Source organism: Thamnophis sirtalis, unplaced genomic scaffold (genome assembly GCF_051295495.1).
Source record: "Thamnophis sirtalis isolate CommonGarterSnake01/CBP01778 unplaced genomic scaffold, rThaSir2_p1.2 scaffold_8, whole genome shotgun sequence".
NCBI classification, from domain to species: Eukaryota; Metazoa; Chordata; class Lepidosauria; order Squamata; family Natricidae; genus Thamnophis; species Thamnophis sirtalis.
Genome location: NW_028261388.1, coordinates 53,762,946 through 53,783,359, shown reverse-complemented (window position 1 = coordinate 53,783,359; position 20,414 = coordinate 53,762,946). Strand labels below are relative to the sequence as shown.

The 20,414-nt window shown below is 37.0% G+C and overlaps 1 protein-coding gene across 1 annotated transcript in view; it reads left to right on the top strand.

Annotated features, from left to right (window-relative positions):
• DSCAM (DS cell adhesion molecule) overlaps positions 1-20,414 on the top strand; it is a 370,319-nt gene that overhangs the window by 208,059 nt on the left and 141,846 nt on the right. The window contains exons 8-11 of the mRNA XM_087721673.1: positions 507-782; positions 1,735-2,013; positions 7,367-7,486; positions 12,112-12,285. Of these exons, the coding sequence (XP_087577799.1) occupies positions 507-782; positions 1,735-2,013; positions 7,367-7,486; positions 12,112-12,285 (849 nt within the window). The remainder of the gene's footprint in view (positions 1-506; positions 783-1,734; positions 2,014-7,366; positions 7,487-12,111; positions 12,286-20,414) is intronic.

Here is a 20,414-nt window from a genome sequence, read left to right as displayed (position 1 = left end):
TCATCCTGCCAGATGTAACAGAGCATACCTCTTCACTTAGAATACACACACCCATTGAGCTGCTGACTGAGGGTGATATAAATTTTCAACTGAAACCTCTGGAATACAACAGGTTAGAAACAGTTGTATATAACTATTCACCCTAATTTTAGAATTGTCAGGCCACTCTTTCTATCTGTCTTGTCTTATCCGGCATTAACTGAAATTACACTAGCTTTTAATTTGTAATTCAACACAGATTTTAATCATAAAGGTTTAGTGATCCAAATGTGTAGTTTAATTAATTCATTAATTAATAAGGCTGTTGTAGGAAGAGAATAATTGAAAAGTGCAAAACAAGTAGGAAGAGCCCCTTATGTTGCTCTGTGAAGTTAAAAGAGTGGAGGGAACTATAGTAAGCTGCAGTTTTCAGAATCTAAAAGAATTATATATTTAAAAGAAAACAATATTTTCTTAACTAATTATACCTCTACATTATTTTCAAGAGCTTGCTTTTATCTTTACAGGACCAGCCAGCATTCGGCCAATGAAAAATATTACAGCAATAGCAGGGCGGGATACCTTCATTCACTGTCGTGTCATTGGTTACCCTTATTACTCAATCAAGTGGTATAAGAATTCTAATTTGCTCCCTTTTAATCATCGTCAAGTAGCCTTTGAAAACAATGGAACACTGAAGCTCTCAGATGTACAGAAGGAGGTGGATGAGGGGGAATACACATGCAATGTTCTGGTTCAGCCCCAACTGTCCACCAGCCAGAGTGTACATGTGACAGTAAAAGGTAAAACATGCATGTAATTTAAAACTGCTTGTAAAATTGGGAATGAAGGCGATAAGCACCTACCATAGATTATGGTCTGGCTTACATGTATTTGAATATATTTCTCTCTGAACCGCCCCAAAATTGTCTGTCAAAAATAAACGCAATGGAGATGTTAAATGTAACTTGGCATTTCAGGTTGCATGCCATCTCAGCATGAATTTCCAGTCATGAGAGCTTTGAAAAGTACATAAAAACTACTGTTGTCACATCAGACAGATAACTTCAGTGGGGCAAGTCTTACTCTCAGAGGGTCTTAGGACCTCATTGGTTGATTATAGAAATTCTGACCTCAAAAATAATTGCTAAAACTTCTATTCATACTATGTTGTGTACAATATTGAGAAGCCACCTATGATTTATACCTGATTTTAATCAACTTTTTCTAGACAATGCCCTTCATGCTTATTGATCACTAAATGTCCTAGCTGAAATCTTGACTCAGAAAAGTTAACACTTTGCAGTTAGTTATTGTACACAGAACTCCCTATTCAACAATTAGCTTAATAGGGCAGAAACCCCTCATCCCCAGCTCAGCTGGATTAGAATTTTTATTGCAGGCAAAAACAAAGAAACAAACCAACAAACAAAGAAGAAGCCTTAACACAGAGTAGAGTGCTCAAAGTGTTGCTTTTTTCCTTTCTAAGGTAAGTTTCTTACCAGTTTGTTTAAAGGTCTTGGTCAGATGAGACGTGTTTATACAAAAGTCGTGTCTAACCTGAGAATTTATGTTCCTCCATTGCCAGCTTCAGCTCTTACACCAGCACTTTATTGGTAAAGATTTGACAATTAATAATTATTTGTTACGGCTTTCCCTAATGCATGCTAGGTGTCTTACAGATGAAATATTTTCTTCTGATAATCTTTATAGTCATGCTTTTTTGACCAACATATTTGCTCTATTTTGTTCCAGTGCCACCTTTTATCCAGCCCTTTGAATTTCCAAGGTTCTCTATTGGCCAGCGAGTCTTCATTCCATGCGTTGTGGTCTCAGGGGACTTGCCTATTACAATCACCTGGCAGAAGGACGGTAGGCCAATCCCAGCCAGTCTTGGGGTGACCATTGACAACATTGACTTCACCAGCTCCTTAAGGATTTCTAATCTTTCCCTTATGCACAATGGAAACTATACCTGTATAGCAAGAAATGACGCAGCAGCTGTGGAGCACCAAAGCCAATTAATTGTTAGAGGTAAATATAATGGTGGCAATAGTATCATCAATAATACTATCAAACACCAGTTGTGATGGAACTAAAGGCTACTGGAGTGTATAATAATTGCTCTTTTGTCTTCTCACATATACCATAATAATTGCACATTTCTTTTGTCTGAACATGTTACAAGTGAATGCAATCAATGGTCAGGAAATGTCTGTTCTTACACTTGGAAATTGCAACTTTCAATATATAGAAAATCTTTAGGGTGAATTGAAAGAATTTGAAATATGATTAATTATTTTGTAGCATTTTAGCTTTGAGCCTGTCCATTTTAAATAACAAATTATGCTAATTGATAAGCAAGCTGTATAATTCTGATACAATAAAGGATTATTACTGTCTTGCCTTATGTTTTGGAAATATCAGTTGCTCAGCTACTAAGAAGGTGTCTCCTATCACTGTGATGCTAAGGTGATGTTTCTCAGCTGGCAGCCTGTGAGTCAAATCCAGGTGCGTCCAGACAGAGGCTCCTAGCACTACCAGTCAGTAGGTATTATCCTGCTCTTCTGTCTTTTTCATAACTAATAATTTATTTTAAATAAATCAACAAAAATGCAGTTGCTGTTATACACATTTGTACATATTTTCATAAGCAACATAACTATCTGTAATACATTTTTCCTATGCAATTTTTCATATGTATGCTTTATTTAAATTCAACTTCTTTCTCAAATATACAATACATGGACTGTTACGTAAATGTCATGAATATATTCTGATGATTATGAAGCTTCTAACTGAGGATAATAGCTAGCCATAGCATATATTTATTGTTGCTCTCTCTATTGCAGCAGAATTTGCTTGAGCAATTTACAACATTTCTAGATAAAAAATTAAAATCCACAATGGAAATGAATTAACAGAAGTCTGGACTGTAGATGTCCTTGACTTATAAACATTCATTTAGCAATTGCCTGAAGTTGTAATAGGGCTGAAAAATGTTACTTATGACTGGTTTTCACACTTACGACCATAGCAACATCACCACAGTCACCGGACTGAAATTCAGGCACTTGGCAACGGGTGTGTATTTACAACAATTGCAGTGTCCCAAGGTCATGTGACCTTCACAGCCAGCTTCCAACAAACAAAATCAATGTGGAAGCCAGATTCACTTAGCAACGGCAGCAAAAAAGATTTGTAAAATTGGGTTTGGTCTGATGATGACTCACTGATGATTATATTGCTTAAAGACTGAGGTTTTTATTTCAATTGTGGTCATAAGTCGAGGACTACCCATTCAAATGGGTAGTCTTAAACCTTTTGAACTAAATTTCAAATAAATCTTACTATGAAGGTCTTAAAAAACATTTATTTTAATATAGGATATGAAATAATTAGGGAATGTTTTAAGCTTTGTAAAAATGAGAATGTTTGAAAAATTATTAAGATAAATAATAGGGTTTAACTACCATAAAAATATAGCATTATAAAATCATAAGATGCCAAAAATATTTTTGTCTTTTTTATGAGAAATATGTATTTGAAGAAAATATCTTTTAAAAAAATGTTTTGTACTATATTTGTTTATTTATTTATGCAACTGGAAAAAGGGCATAGATAATGATGGAAGTAATAAGTAGTGTCAGATTTATCTTAGGCTATTACTGTTTATTGGGAAGTAACTAAACAATCTGTTGTCATGGGATTACTATATACCATAGATTGCTGGAGCTAATAAATTAATACAATGTTTAGCGTATTTATTTTACATATATAAATGAAATGTAACTTAAATAAGGCTATCCCTATGTTTACTTTTAAAACATGGATAATGGAAATAAGCTTTTCCTATTATACCTCTTGGATATTTTACATTACCTGATAATTAAATGTCTAATGAAAAGTATTCCAGAGTGTAGGAGTTAAATTGGGAGTTAGATTTTCCCAAAGCAGGATGCCTTTTATGCCAACAAACAACAAAATCAAAAATTGGTGAGAAAATCAGAACAAAGAAGTAGCAATGAGTATAAGGTAGGACAAATGCTCTTACATTGATAAAGGCAAACATTTCTTACAATGAGGTATCTGCAACAGTAATTGTTATCCAGCCATGGTGCATCAAATAGCTTCTGCTGAGTCTGAACTAGGTAGCCTGACAAAGAGTTCTGAAGGTTCTTATAAAGGTAAGGAAAATATGTCATGTAAAAAGTAAGTTGGCCATTAATCTTGAGGATGTTAAACAGTTAAAAGAGCAGTACTGAAATAAACTTGTGAAATATATAGTTTCATTTATTTGTCATTAGAACCAAATTCCCAAAGTTTAGTAAAAGGGGAAAGGAAGAACAGAACAAAATTATTCAAACAAAATAGAAGAAGCAGACTAATCCATATTCATGAAGCATATACTTGGTATATTTAAAAATAAGAGAGGTTTCTGATACAGTGGGAGTGAAATACTACAATCCATTAAAATGGACTTAGTAGAGGTAAAGGAAAAGAATGGATTAAGTTTACTACTCCATCCTGCATTCAGAGGTCTACACAAAAATGTGTACATTTATGAAAGACAAGGTTAACCAAAGTGATTTTAATAGTAGTTACATTTTGAGAAATCATTTAAGTAATAGCTTTAAAAAATGTTGTTAAAAACAACTTTTATCAGGTAGATTGTTCTCATGATACCACCTCTGTGTCATCTCCTTTCTTTAACTTAGACTGCCAGGAGTTATATTTCATTATTCTGGTTTGAAAGTGAAATTTTCCTGCTTCTCCTTAAACAAATATTACCAGAAAGACAACCTACAATGACTCAATGGCAGTGCTGGCAATAACACAATCAAGGGCAAGGATCTGCTCAAGTTCCCATTGGCAATCCCAATGAATCTATGATAGCACAGCCTTCCCCATCCCATTTTGACATGGGATATGAATTAAAAGACATCAATGGCAAATAGCAAGGGCTCTTTGACACAGAATTGCTGGCCTTCCAGCTGTGGAAGGCCAGCAATTCTGTGTCAAAGAGCCCTTGCTCCCAAAACAGTTCTGATTGGTCAATGAGTCATAGGGAGGGGTATGAGATGAAGGAAATGAGCATTGTTGATCTGGGTGTAAGATTTGCCCAGATTTTTATATATATATATTTGTGCTGTCACCATCTCCTTTCCTTGTTAAAAATCCAAAAAATCCAAGTGGTATTTTAAAGTACTCTGATCTCAAATTATAGGCTTTTTTATTTGAAGTAGAAGCAAAGAACAATCGTTGAACTAGGCAGCGGGCTGCAGATAAACCATGAAACTTGTAAGAGTTTGCTTGTTACATGGCTGAAAAACTTTTCTGTGAGAATAAAATATACTGGAATGATGTTTCATGGGAAAAAATACATCCTTTCCAAAAAGGAAGAAATGGGAGAGGTATTCCTTTTGTCCCAGAGAGTATCCTTCAAGTTTAATAGGGGTGTACTGTGCTTCAGATTCAAAGCTGGAGAAGTGCCTTGGAGCAGATGTTGACATCTCTTTAAAGAAATTGTGCATGGTATAGTGACTGCATGGTCCTAAGAAAATATACAAGTATTTAAGAGGCAATCTACAAGTATAAAATGCTTGTTAGAGAAGAAGACATGGAAAACAAGCCCATGCCTCCTCCCAAGCACTTTCCATATCCCTGAAGCTCAGCCAGACTTTTTCCTTCAGTCATGTGGCCACCACAAGTTGAGCTTAAGATATCCTTTCTTTCTCTTTCTTTCTTTCTTTCTTTCTTTCTTTCTTTCTTTCTTTCTTTCTTTCCTTCCTTCCTTCCTTCCTTCCTTCCTTCCTTCTCTCTCTCTCTCTTTCTTTCTTTGTCAACAAACAAGTATGAAAACACATGAAAAAAACGGCACAAATAAATGGATATAAATAAGCAAAACATAGCCATAAAAACATAAAAATAGTCCATATAACTGGGACAGTAGGACAGTGATGGTAAGTATGCTGGTGCGCTTATGCATGCCCCCTTAGGGACCTCTTAAGAAATGCGTAAGGTCCACGGTAGACAGCTTAAGGTAAAAGGTATGGGGGTTAGAGGAACTAACAACAGGGTCAAATTCTCCATGTCATCTTTGGTAACATTGAAGAAGTATTCCAATTGCTGCCTTTGGAAACCCAGTGCTCTATTTTTTTCTTGGTGGTGTCTCATTTTAATATAAACCAGATCCAACTCTGCTCAGTTTTTGAGATCAGCCAAATTTCTTATAGCTTGCTCATGACAATTTATAACAAAGAGTTTTCTTAAACCAGCAAAAGTGACTTCTTACTTATGCTAACATTTTATAAGACTTGTTTTGAATAATGAAATTTCTTTTATTAATTTAGATTTGCAGCACCCCAATACATGGTACTAGTATTTTAACAACAAAAAGCAAACATTCTAAATTGCATCATTTACTTTACATTCATTTTAATGTTTCCGGTGAAACCCCAGAGAAAATGAGAACACCAAAACCTTTCTGTCCAAGAGAATGCTAAATTTGAACATGTAATCAAAAAATACTAATGGTTGCTTTCTAAAAAGGCTGTCTTGGTCCATTAATTTATTGCATTTGTGCAACAATTCCATTGCAAAAATAAAGTATCTTCCTCATGTTCACCCATAATTGTTTCCCTAATTTCAATGGAGACAGAAAATCGGTTCAGCAAGAACCTACCGTATTCTCCCTTTTCAGGATATTAATTTTTTCTCTTTTTAAAGAATCAATCTCTATGTACAAAAGCATTTGAAAATTGTTTTCTGCATTTATAAATAGGCTACCATAAGCCTTTATAGTTCATTAGTCACTATATGGGTATTTAAGGATACTGTAAATTCAACTATTTATAATTTACAATTCTGTTGAGACATTAACTTTTTTTTAACAACTCAACTATAACTATGTCCTACACCATGTTATGCTCTGAAGAATTAAATGCCTCAGAGTATAACATTAAGATGTATGTTCTTGCTATATCTATGGTAAACAACTAAAGAAAGATGGAGATGAAAGCCAGAGCTCTGCAAGCAGGTGGCTGCATTCTTAGATTTTAAAAAAGCAATTGTACAAAAGGTTTATTAGGAAACCACAGAAAATTATAATAAACACCATTGATTTCCTCCCTTGCTATAACAGAGACCTCTGGACCTATCGGGTATGGGCATATTATTTAATATGGTCATTAATGCATTCCACTGAGTATTGCAGTTCTTACTTACTATCAGGCTTTTTATTGTCAAATATATTTGTAATATCATTTGCCAAACAATGTTTTGATTGAGGATCAATAGAAATTATTAAGAAAAAAACATGGTTAGTAGTCTAATTATAGTTAAAGTGATAACCTAATTATATCCTACTTTCTTTGTTTTCTTTTAGTTCCCCCCAGATTTGTGGTTCAGCCAGTTGATCAAGATGGGATTTATGGAAAAGCTGTGATCCTCAACTGCTCTGCAGAAGGCTACCCTGTTCCTACCATTGTCTGGAAATACTCCAAAGGTATTTCTTCGAACAATACTCATTATGGTGTAATTCAAATAATTATTGTGCATTTATTATGCAATGTTCATTTTGTTAGTATTGCAGCTGTGACAGATTCTAGGGAGGTTGGAAAAGTAATGGAGGCAGGATAAGCATAATCAAAAGGTAGAAGAGGAGTTTGTTAGCAGCTTATTTTGTAAATGGAAACTACCCTAGTAGCAAGAAAACTAAGAAGAAGCATTTCAAGTCATTCAAAGAGACTCAGTCTCACTATAGATGAGAATTGAAATTTTTTCTTGGAGTTTCCAGGACACCCCAATGTTAAATGGTAATGTTAAAAATACCTTATTCAAAATTATGTTTAGTCTTTTTCTTAATCTTGCCTAGGGGCTTGACAATACCTATTATTTCTCTTCATTACTATTTAATAAAATAATGTAGTCAAATAAAATAAGGGAGATGATATGAGTTCTTGTTACAGGTAGCCTTTGGGTTACAACCATTAAAAATTATACCGGCAGTGAATGAATAATGCTTATGAAGGATTCTTGTAGTTCTGGCTGTTACAGCATCCTCTTGGTTATGTGATCACAATCTAGGTGCTTGATGTCGAGTTATGACTGACATAGCAGTTAGTTATGGCTATGTGATTTCAATTTCCAGCTACAATTTCCCTATCAGTTTCCTACAACGTCAATGGGAAAATCATCATGAAGTCAGAAGTTGCAGACATATGGTTCCTTGCTTAACCGCCCCCATGGTCTTTGTTCAAGGAGGGCAACTGAGATTGCTAGCATTGCCATTGCAAGTGATGCAGTCAGGTGACATTGAACTTTACAACTACATTGCTTAACAGCAGCAATTCCAGCCCCAATTGATATTGTAAGCCAAGGATTATCTATAGTATAAATATCCTGAAGATAATCACAAATTCAAATATTGTACAGATGCTAGTGAGCAGACCCATTTCATTTACAAATGTACATAACTACCATAAAAAGTTTAACCCTTCCTTCAGTGTTCCTCACTTTTGCTGACCTTGAAGTACAGAAAACTATCAGTAATAGGGAGAGTGTTTTGCATATCAACCAGTTACTTGACTCATGAGCTATCACTATTCTTCTTAGCCCTACTCTACACAGAAACAAAACAAATATCCATACCTCCATATTATCTAGTTCATGTATTTGTGTATTTGCTAAAACACAGAAAGGTTTTCCAACTGCCAAATTACCATCCCGTCTTGCATCTAAAATATTTTGTGGTGTGAGAAATAGAATGATAAGAATGTCAACGTTTTTTCAAGTTGGCAACCTTCTAATCTTGGTTGCAATTTTCAATGCCTATCAAATGGAGGAGATACTTTAAAATTATGGCGCAATTAGGCTTCAAAAGGAGAATCTGAGCCTTTATGTGTGTAAGTGCCCAGAAGAAATAGCCAGCTTGAGTCCTGGAATAGGTGGGGCAAAAGTCCTGTGAGAAGTGAGGCAAAAGTCCTGTGAATGGGTTAGTAGGGGAATGTACGGGGGGGGAAGTAGACTACCCACAAGCTTATCAAATTTACTACAGTTCAGAGAAAACACTGCTGGTTTTAAATAAACTAGAGCACAGCAGAATAATTTGACACAGCTTCTCAAACCAGCCAATATTGTGAGATCAGTTCCAGATCCAGTCCCAAAGTGGCTGAAAGTACTTGGTCTCCCATGCCTAGTGGCAGGAATCTTGTGGAGCTCTGGTTGTTTAAACAAATGGTATGGTATATAATGTGTTTGCTGGGACACTTTGCTGCTTTTTTTAATTAATTTTCTATTTTTCAACATAAGTTAGTCAAAGTCATTCTGGAGTCAAGATATTCTAAAAAAAATCATCATCATCTACGTATAGACATATGCTAAGAATGCACTTGGAATATAACATACGGACATAACTCCAGCAGTCCTAAAACGTCTCTCAAGGTTTCTACCCAAATTGTTATGCAGCAAAAGTGGGGCAATATTAAATATTTAGGGAAAAAGTCATACTAACTGACAATTCATGTTTATTTTAGTACTATCCACCTCTTTCTCTTGGGGATTGGACCCCTGATGCAGCACTGAAAAATGTCATGTATCTTTTAATTTGAAAAAAGATTATGGACCTCTAGATTAAGTAGAGTAGCGTAATACCGTATCATATCTGCTAAGTTCTTGTTTGACAAACAGAAATCATTCCAGAGTGCTTTGATTATAAATTTGGTGCCATACTACAATGGGGATAAGGCAAAATCTTCTGTTGTCTTTTCAAAGCTATAACTTGGGAAACACTTTTGTTCCATAGTAAATTAATTACCAGGCTACCACCATTAAAGCTGTACCTCATTTGCACTCCCAGTTGATGAACATAATATTTGTACAGGTAGTACTCAACTTATGAACATGATTGAGCCCAGTATTACAGTTATAAGTTGTGCCAAGTCACAATGTGACTATGCCCAATTTTGCCAGCTTTTCTGCAGCAATCATTAAGTGAATCATCATGATTGTTAAGCAAATCCATTGTCCACAATGGGCATTTTTTGCGAGAAACTGAAAGTAAATACTTGTTTCTGGGGGAAAACGTAAATTGTGGTCACGTTACCAATGGGATACAGAAATGCAGGCCAATTGCCAGTGCCCAAACAGCAATCACATGAACATGGGGGCTGGCAGCTGTTAGAACTTTGAATCCAGGTGTCTATGGAGATTCTTAGTCATACAGGTTGTCCCAAAGGTGCTTTTTCAAGAGGCAACCGGACTTCCTTATTTTTCCTTTGAAGACATTTCACTTCTCATCCAAGAAGTTTCTTAAGCACTGACTGGATGATGGGGAATGGAAGGGTTTATACTCCTTGCAGATAGATGGTCATTTGCATTATTTTACAGAGACATTGAGGCTATTTGGAGGTTTATCTGTGTCCTCATGGTCACCTAAGTATAGTAAATGGGTGTGGAGCCTTCTTGGAACTGCTTGGATTATGTTATAGACTGGAGATAGATGAAGTTATATCTCTCCCCCTCTGTTGAGAGAGGGCTGTTCAATTTTGACATTGATGGCCTTTTTGACCCCTCTTTCTAACCAAGGGTACTCTCTGTCTGAAATGTGGACTTTGCTGTCTTCAAAAGAGTGACCTTTGTCTTTTAAATGCAGATGGACTGCTTAATGTTCTCCTGATGGGTTTGTTCTCTTATGTTGTGCATGCATTTATGAACTGGTTGTTTTGTTTCTCCAATGTACAGATATGTACATGTCTATTGCATTGTAGTGCATATACCACATTACTCAGTTTGTGTCTGTGTTTTATCCTTGGGGTGGACAAGTCAGAGCTGAAAAAGCTTCTTGGATGAAAAGTGACACATCTTTGAATCCAGGTCAAAAGTAGCTCTAGAAAGGTAACTTTGTACAGTTGCTAAGTGACCCTTCATAAGTCAAGGACAAGATGAATATCTCTTTCTATATTATGGACCTGGTGGCGCAATAGTTAGCATGCAGTATTGCAGGCTAATTCTCCCATAGCCTGAAGTTCGATCCTGATCTCAAGGTTGACTCACCCTTCCGAGGTGGTAAAATGAGGTCCTAGATTACTGGGGGCAATATGCTGTCATTATGAACCACCCAGAGAGTACTGTAAAACACTATAAGATGGTAAAGAAGTCTGAGTGTTATTGCAATTCCTGGGTTTAAGATTGTAGTTTTATTTATTGAGTTGTTATGGATAACAGAAGAATTTTTTTCTGTTTATAAGCAAAATTATGTCTAATACTTGATTATTTCTAACTGGATATTCCAATTAAGTGAAAATTCCAGTCTTGCACATTAATTGCACTTTGTGCAATTAATCCTCAATGATAACAGCAAAAAGCAAATATGCATATAAATATCCCACCCTTTGTAATATATCATGCTAAAATACTTCCTGCTTGTAACAAAAGTGATAAAATTAATTGATCAAGTTATTAATTTTTGCAGGGTACATTTACTTTAGCTTATGATGGTACTAGAGACCAGAATTACTAAGTGAAGAGGTTGTAAAGTGCAATGCCATATAGCTGCATCGCTTAGAGATGGCATTTCTGTCAGAGTCAGTTGCTATTATTAAGGGAGATGCTTACATGATGGTGACTTTTTACTTTCTGCCACCTTTCCCATTGACTTTGTTTTGGGGAAGCTGGAAAGCAATGTCAGAAATCTTGATCACAAGACCACGAGGACCCTGCAATAGGCGCAACTATGAAAACCTATCATGCACCATTTATTCAATGCTATTGTAACTTTGAACAGTCATTAAAGGACTAGTCATAACTTGAGGATGAAGTGTATTTAAATATCCTGACACTTGCATGCACTTTTTGAATATTTTAGCAGTTACTAAATTTACAAGTGTGGCTCTTAATTTAAGTAACTTTTAGAAGTGTGTCCCTGTCTACCTTCCCTATCAATTATTACTGCAAGAGATTTTAAGAAAAACTTTTGCATATTTCATATGTATGTACTGTATGTGTTTGTGTGTGTGTATATATACTTAAAAGGACTTCTAAGTCACTTCAATTTTGTTCCAGTAACAATCAAATCAGTTACTTCTTTCAGGCATCTTGTCTCCTGATTTATTTTGTTTATTATCCCAATAGGTGCTGGAGTTCCCCAGTTCCAACCAATTGCCTTGAATGGGCGTATCCAGCTTCTGACAAATGGCTCCTTGTTGATCAAGCATGTTCTGGAAGAAGATAGTGGATACTACCTCTGCAAGGTCAGCAATGATGTGGGGGCTGACGTCAGCAAGTCCATGTACCTCACTGTTAAAAGTAAGAAATTCTTCCTGATAGTAATGACTATTGAGTTGCAAAAGGATACCTTTCAACTCCTGATTTGAAAAAAAAATATTTTGCATTCATTCTAAGGCACACTTGCACATTCTTCTTGCTGCAGCTGAATCACTTGGTTACAATTTAGGTGAGGAAGTGTAAGTAGGCAAAGGGAAGGGTTGACGTCTGTGAAACATTTCTGTAAGATCAACGAGCTTCTTCAACATTATATTTTTGGAGTACAGAGAGGCATCTTGATGTTGCTAATATATGTTAAACCTGGACAGAGCTTAAATAAAGATCACGGGAAAGGGCTTCAGAATGCCTTCACGGAGGTGCTTACATTTCAGTTGACTTTCATACTTTATTGTAATGACAGTTATACTGTCCATATTCTGCAAGTCAGAATCATGAGGTTTTATTTATGTTGCTTTGGAAAGTGGTGATTCTTAGCTCCAAACATACATTCTTAATTGTGCATTTGCATGGTCAAAGTAAACAACTAGATTTCTGAACGGTGAAATGATACTTAGTAGAATTTCTGAGATTTTGCTTTCTTTTCTTTCTTTTTGATTTGTATTTAAGCCTACAATCCTAAATAAAGTATTTTGGACCAAAACCAGAAGAGAATTTTTAAGTTCAGGTGTGGCTACAACAGGGACTACCTAAATCAGGGCTGTCAAATTTGCAGCCCATAGGACAGATGCGTTACCCACTGGCCACACCTGGTTTAGCAAAGGGGGAAAAAGTCCAGATATGTCCCATGATGACATGAGTTTGATACCACTGACCTAAATAATGATTTTTTTGCTTAGGAAGTGCGGAAGGGGGAGCAAATGAGAACAGTTGAATAATTTTCAAATGTCTCAGAATGAATATTAGACATTTTTAATCAAAAGCTGCCCTTTTGGTAATGAATCCACAGTGAATTTTTGCAAATAAAGAATCTGTATAATCAATTTTCCCTGAGGTCTGAAGACATGAAAAATGTAACATTCAATCTGCCAGTTATGATTTACATTCATTCATTCATTCATTCATTCATTCATTCATTCATTCATTCATTCATTCATTCATTCATTCATTCTATCTATCTATCTATCTATCTATCTATCTATCTATCTATCTATCTATCTATCTATCTATCTATCTATCTATCTTTCTATCTCTATCTCTATCTCTTGTGTGTGTGTGAACACACACCAAATCATTTTGGTGCAGAGAAAGTTGTACAGCTAATAAGTAAAGCAATGAAAGAACACAGACTAAAAAAAGCTTTTGCTATTGTTCTTTTATTTTGGCTATTATTTGAAAAGGGCTGTTATAATCCCGTTAAGTTCACATTATTACAAAAGAAGGAAAGACAATGGTTAGACTTTGTATTGTATTCATTGATAAATAAAAAGAGTTTAATTTATATGCCAGAATCATCATCCCCAAGTACATTCTTCCCTAAAGTAATAGAACTTAATATCTGCCAGATGTTTAGGCTACAGCTTCTGTAAATTCAACTACCACATTTAGCATAATGGAAATTGCAATCTGAAACATCTGAAAATATACCAATTTACTTATTTTGTACTATAAAATAGAAGCACCCCCCCCCCCAGATAAGCTTGAACTGACCAATGTAATACCCAGACAGTAGATAAGTTACTGCACTTTGTACAATTTGGATGATGCTGATTTTTCCAAAGCAATTGTTAAAGGCAGTTCTGAATAGATAAATGCCATATTTTTTAGCATTTAGAAAGAAAAATAAAAACAACCTTCCATATAGAGTCATTTTTATTATTTTATTTAGATTTAGGAACTACCCAAATACATTTTGAGCAGCACACACATTCTTTCTGTTCCCATTGTACATTTGTATGACAGTTAGTAGTTGAATGCCAGAACATAGTTTATCTATATGGTGTTTAATATACACTAATAAGCAATTATGTGAAATAGCTGAAATGTTTTATTCACATTTGTGCCTTTTTGCAGGGTTTCTAATTCCTTTTTACCTTCATTCTTATCGGCTGATACTATTGCAGTATTTTTCAATACAGTATTTGGCAAGTTCAAGATGTGTGATCTTCAACTCCCAGAATTCTGCAGCCAGTACCTAGGAAATGAAGTCTACACATCTTATACTTGCTAAGGTTGAAAAACACTGTACTATTGCCTTATCTGCTCCAGTCCTGTGGTATAGACATGCTAGTAGAAGCAAGCTTCAAGCTTTATTCCAGTGTAATGCATCCTGCTAGGCTAATTAATCCAATATAATATGCTTATCTAGTCTGCAGAGTCTCTTTCTAGTAGACTTTCCATATGCTCAGAATGAGGCAGGGGAGGAAATGTGCTATAGGCATCATTTTCTGTGTGGTGAGCTTAGCAATAAATACAGAGCTTAAACTTGCAAGCCTCACCCACCCCCATCCTACACTGTTTCCTTCCTAATTAGAAGCTCTCAGCACAAAATTTTACCTGTGATAGAGCAACATAAAAGCTAATGTGGATGAAGAAGTACAATTTAGCTCATAAGAAACTTGAAATAAATTACAATAACTTGAAAAAATGGCTTATATTTGAAACCAACATATCTGCAAAAGATATTTCCCTTGTTTGGTTGAAGAGCTTATACATGGGAGCACTTACTTTCAGGTACTAAGCTTCCCTGCCTTCCAATGTTTAAATTAAGTACATCTGAAAGCAGTAACATGTGGTGAGCTTCATGGCCGGTGAGGCAAGCGCAAAAGCCCCGCCGAAGCCCTGGCACCATGTCCACCATAGAGCGGGACCCTCACCGGCCATGAAGTTCACCACACATCACTGATCTATAACCACCCTTGGCAGGACCTCCTGCCCCCCCTCCCTCCCCACAGGACCTCCCCCCATGTCCCTCCACAAGCTCCCACCCTGCCGCCCCGGGCGCCCCTCCCCCTGGCCCTGAAGCCCCCCACCCTCCCAGGGGGAGCGCTCACCTGCCACCAGGGCCGGGGGGCCACCGCTGCCTCCCTCCGTGCCCGCCGCCATGGCCGCCGCACCCACGTGGAGCCGCCGAGGCAGCGCCGAACGAGCACCAATCGAGCTACTCCAGCCAGAGGAGCACCAAGCCGCCAATGGGTGGTGGCGACGGGCTCCTGAGTGCGTGCAGAGCACCTTCGGGATCACCGGGGAAGAAGTTGGGGAACGAGGGTCGCCCAGACCTCTCAGCCTCCCCACAATCACTCCTGCAGCGTCTGCTACTGCTTGGAGACTCTAGCAAAGGAGGAATACAATCAACATTTTAGAGTGCCGGCAGGGCTCGGCTGCCATTCAGCAAAACATGTTTCGCTGAATGGCGGCCGAGCTCTAAAGTGCCGGCATGCCTTCTGGGCGGCATGCCGGCACTTTAGACTCTAAAGTGCCATCATGCCTTTAAAGTGCCAGCTTGCCTTCTGCGCCAGCCGACCCAGAAGGCAAGCTGGCACTTTAAAGGCATGCTGGCACTTTAGAGTGCTGGCAGGCAGGGCTCGGCTGCCATTCAGCGAAACATGTTTCGCTGAATGGCAACCGAGCTCTAAAGTGCCGGCATGCCTTCGCGCCAGCCGGCCCGGAAGGCAAGCCGGCACTTTAAAGGCATGACGGCACTTTAGAGTGCCGGCAGGGCTCGGCCACCATTCAGCGAAACATGTTTCACTGAATGGCGGCCATGCTCTAAAGTGCCAGCATGCCTTCCGGGCTGGGTAGCCATTCAGCGAAACATGTCCTGGTTTGTGGCCGGGCAGCACGCTTGCACTTTAAAGTGCATGCCGTCCGGCCACAAACCAGGACATGTTTCGCTCTATGGTGCGCCAAGGCAGCATGGCTTTAAAAAATTAAAAAATAAAATAAAAAATAAAAAATGAAAAATGAAAAATAAAAATAGTTGTGCCAGCCCGCGCGCCAGCAGAGGCGGGTAAGCCCCCCCTCCCACAGACACGCACATACACATAATAAAAACAAATTACAATTACAAGTAAATTGAATTCCTCCCCCCTGCCCCCTCCCTTTGACCCACATACCTTCCAGCTGCATCAAAAATGCTAGATTTGGTCTAGCCAGGGCCAGGCAGGCTAGGCTAGTTGTTGCTAGAGTCACCACGTGGATGACTCTGCTTAAATGTTTTAAAATAGGCTCTAAACAAAGTGCCCTCTGCAGGAGGAGGCGGGAGAATCACGTGCCTCATTTGCATATGGAATTTTTTGCTTTTTAACCCTTGGTTAACTCTTAAAAGGCGAAAAATTCCTTATGCAAAGGAGGCCCATAGTTCTCTAGCCTCCTCCTCCAGTTAGCACTAAACAGACTCAGAGTCACTGTGACTTAGAGTCTGGGAGCAACTACCTTGGCCTTTTTAATTATTTTAAAAATAATTTCCTTTTCCTCAGGAGACTGGTGAGGCCCCGCCTCCTCTGCCTCTAGTGACTGCACGTCACTGTCTGAAAGTAATCTGGATTGTTTTTACTATTTTAAAATTCATTTTGGATAGACCTGAGCAGGGCTAGCTAAGTCAAGTGTTGTGAAAAAGTGACCCAAAGATTTTTTGCAGTCACAGGTGAGTTTCTAAGAAACAAGTGTACTAAATTATCAATAAAGTTTGCTGACAGGGAAATAAAAATTGAGCAGACTCAGTGGAATTACTGTGCTTGCCTTTTGTGCTTCTGCTTGTCATTTGATTTTATGATTTGAGACTGTTACGGAGAATGTACTAGATAAAGAAGGCAAAAATAGATGCTCACAAGAATGGGAAGTTCAGTAGGGAAAGGTGGGATGCAAGACTTAAAAGCTAATACAGATACTCAGTTTTTGAAACAAAATTTGCTTATTAGAGGATAGATCACAGATGACGTAAATGCTGCATAATGAGGGGTTTATCTCATTTCACTGTTGAAAACTTACTCTATCTGGAAGAGCATAAAATAAGCATATCATCTTACATAAGCAAAAGCCATAATTTAAAACTAGAAATCCTATATTGATATAATCATAGTAAAGTAAGTAAAATTAAAATAAGCAAGTACAATTAAACAATCAAATTACTTTTTATGTAGAATCTATGTTTGGCAAACCATCAGCAAACAATTAACAAACAGCAGGTATACTGTAAGTCTGATAAAATGGCTTTATCATCTTTTTTTTAAAAAAAATCTAACATGCTACAATCCCAATCAGCTGGAGTTTTCGCTATAAAGTGTATGGTATATAGTACTGAATGAACATAACATGTGTGGAAACCTTTGAATGTAGCTTTATGATTAACTGAATGCAGAATTTGTTTTATCTATCTTTCTTTTCAAACATCCAGTCACATTTTAACTGCAAATCAATCTTAGTTCCTATTTAGTGCCATAATCTGAAAGACCTTAATCCCCCACTAGTGTGTATGGATTCTTCAAACTTTATCACCAAACTGAATGACAAAAACACCTACAGATATTCTGTCCTACAACTTTTCCATAGGCCACCTGAAAGAAGCTTCCACAAAACATTGTTTGAGAAGTTCTGCCCAATGCCACTCTTTATTATAATTCTGTCCTGAACTGGAAAAATGTCTAATTGTTCATTAATATATATTTTTGGAGGCATATGCAGGTTAAGATATCAATAGGAAGGTTTGATTTCTGTCCAGTGGAAATTAAAAACAGCAATTTTATAAAAATAAATGGCAAACACCTGGAACTACACTTGTGGTAATCAAATTCATGCAGGCACATAATAGCAAATAAGTAGTTTTGTAATGTGCATGTTGAGAAAAGCTACAGATAAATTTATGCTAAACCTTGAAAACATGAAAATTTCCCCTCGACACAAGCATTTGCTCTTGTTAGTCTCACAAGGTTTTGGTTTTTTGGTTTTTGTCCTAATGAGGTCCTCCCACTGTAAGAGATAAACAAGCTCCAAGTGTTGTTTTCTGCCTCTTCAGACTATCCGCACAGCTTTGATTTAAGGACTTGCACTTTAATCACCCATCATGTGTCATTACCCCGACAGGTGGCAGCAGCCGCAAGATACAAGCTCCAATAAATTGCATTGAAAATCACTGAAGCGATCTTTTGTTGATTTTCTTTTACAGCTATTCAGTGGTAGATCAGCTGTCATAACAACACAGTGCCCATGGCAGTAGGGTGAAATTAAATGTGAAGTATGTTCAAGGTAGCGAGTATAAAAATGGAATATCTTTTTTTTCACCCTGTTGATTCTAATGCATTTTTTTTAAATTCTTGTAAGTAATCTGAAATCTGTAGCAATTGATTAAAATCAGTGCGGTATTTTTGTGACATAATTGTCACATGTGCTCTTGCACAACTATGCTCTACTATATAAATACCTTGCTATCAGTAATATTTTCTTTTAAGAAAGGAATCTTGCTCATTTTAAAAACAAAATGCATCTTATAATTGGGTTTTTGAGCAAAAGGAAGCAATTTGCAAATCATCTTTGTTTCCCCTTCTCCCTCCTTAATTATTCCTCTATTACAGATACTGTATATGTAATGTTATATTGCATAAAGTACAAATTCTCGCTGCAGAAAATGCACACAAAAATATAATATACTTGTTATTAAAGCAGTTACTTTTCTAATGATGAATCAAATTAGACATTTTCAAAACATAACTGGCAACTTGAATGCCAAGTGTCCAAATTTTGTTCACGTCATCAAAACAGTCAGTTATGAATTCCTTCGTTCAGCACCAGTGTAACTTTGAATAGCTCTAAATCAGTGGGTGTAACCTGAGGACTACCTGTAATTGTACTGAAGAAAGACCCAGACTGGTTTCACACTTCATGTTAAATTCATAATGTTTGTTTAGTTTTGACTGGAGGTGATGTGTACACCAACACATTATGGTTTATAAGCCCTGTTTCAGGTTGGGTATAAACTACATTAGTGAATAGGCAGAGAATTCCACCACTTTCCTGTTTGTGAGTATCAGTCTATGTTCACTTATCTCTAGCATAAAATCCATTTCTGCATGAAGGACAGTTCTATTCCCTTGATACAGTGTCAGATTATCCATTCTCCTTCCCTTTTAGCTACAGAGAAAAATAGTTCATCTTTTTAAAACAAAGGTAGAAAATAAAAATTAAGGCTAAACTGGCGTATTGCACATCTTCTCACCCACTTCAGAATTAACTGATTAGAAGCCTCAGAGACTGGAAGGGAGTGCAGAAATTAATCTATTTCAAGAAAAGCAGTTGTCTTTGAAAAGAAACATTTAAAAAACTGTTCAGCTAAAAGTTCTGTTGAAGGTTATTTTTAATTTGACTGTGGGATTTTAAATTTATTGTTACTGTAAATTATTACGTCCAACCATAAAAAACTCATCATTGTGTGTTTTTGTACTATTTGAAACCTGGTTAGTTCAGTATTGCTTCTAACCAAGATAAGATTTACCTAGTCTCAGAAATGAAGGTAAATATATGTGCCCCAGGATAACATAGCAGGATCCAAGCTGGGTCAATCACTGGGAACAGAGGTTTAATTTTCTGAGCTTTTGACTCATGTTGGAGCCCATCCCTAGGAAACTTCTACCAGAATGTATGATTTTATGTATCTATGTATTCTATGCATAGTATTTATGTGGTGCCTGGTTGCATATGGCCACTGACATAGAGTTTCTTGTGCTATATTACTTATGATGTGATTCAGAAGTACACCATTCTTTACAAAGATTGCATATTTGCAAAATTACTGTGAGATTTCTATCATTCTGAAAAGGAAGGAATGAGAATGAAAATGTAGTTTGACTAGCACAACTCCATGCATTGGGAATTATGCAGAGGCAAATACTGGCAGCCAAACAGCATAGTCTGAAATAACAACCAACAAGGAGAAAGCTGCAACATGGTCTATTTTAACTCTGAAGGGCTACTTTGTAGGACCTGGAAGAAGTAGAAGTATAGAGGAACTAAGACCTAAGATGCCTCAGGCAATGTCTATTTAAAGGATAGTGGGTTTGCTTCACTTTCTGAAGGACATTTGAATGGAAAGAATTTAAAGTGAAAAGAGATCTTCACTCCAAAGCCACCTGGCTGAGTGTACCTTCAATCTTTGGGAAGTACTATAGCAGTGATGGCAAATCTTTTAGACACCGAGTGTCCAAACTGGAAAGTACACATGC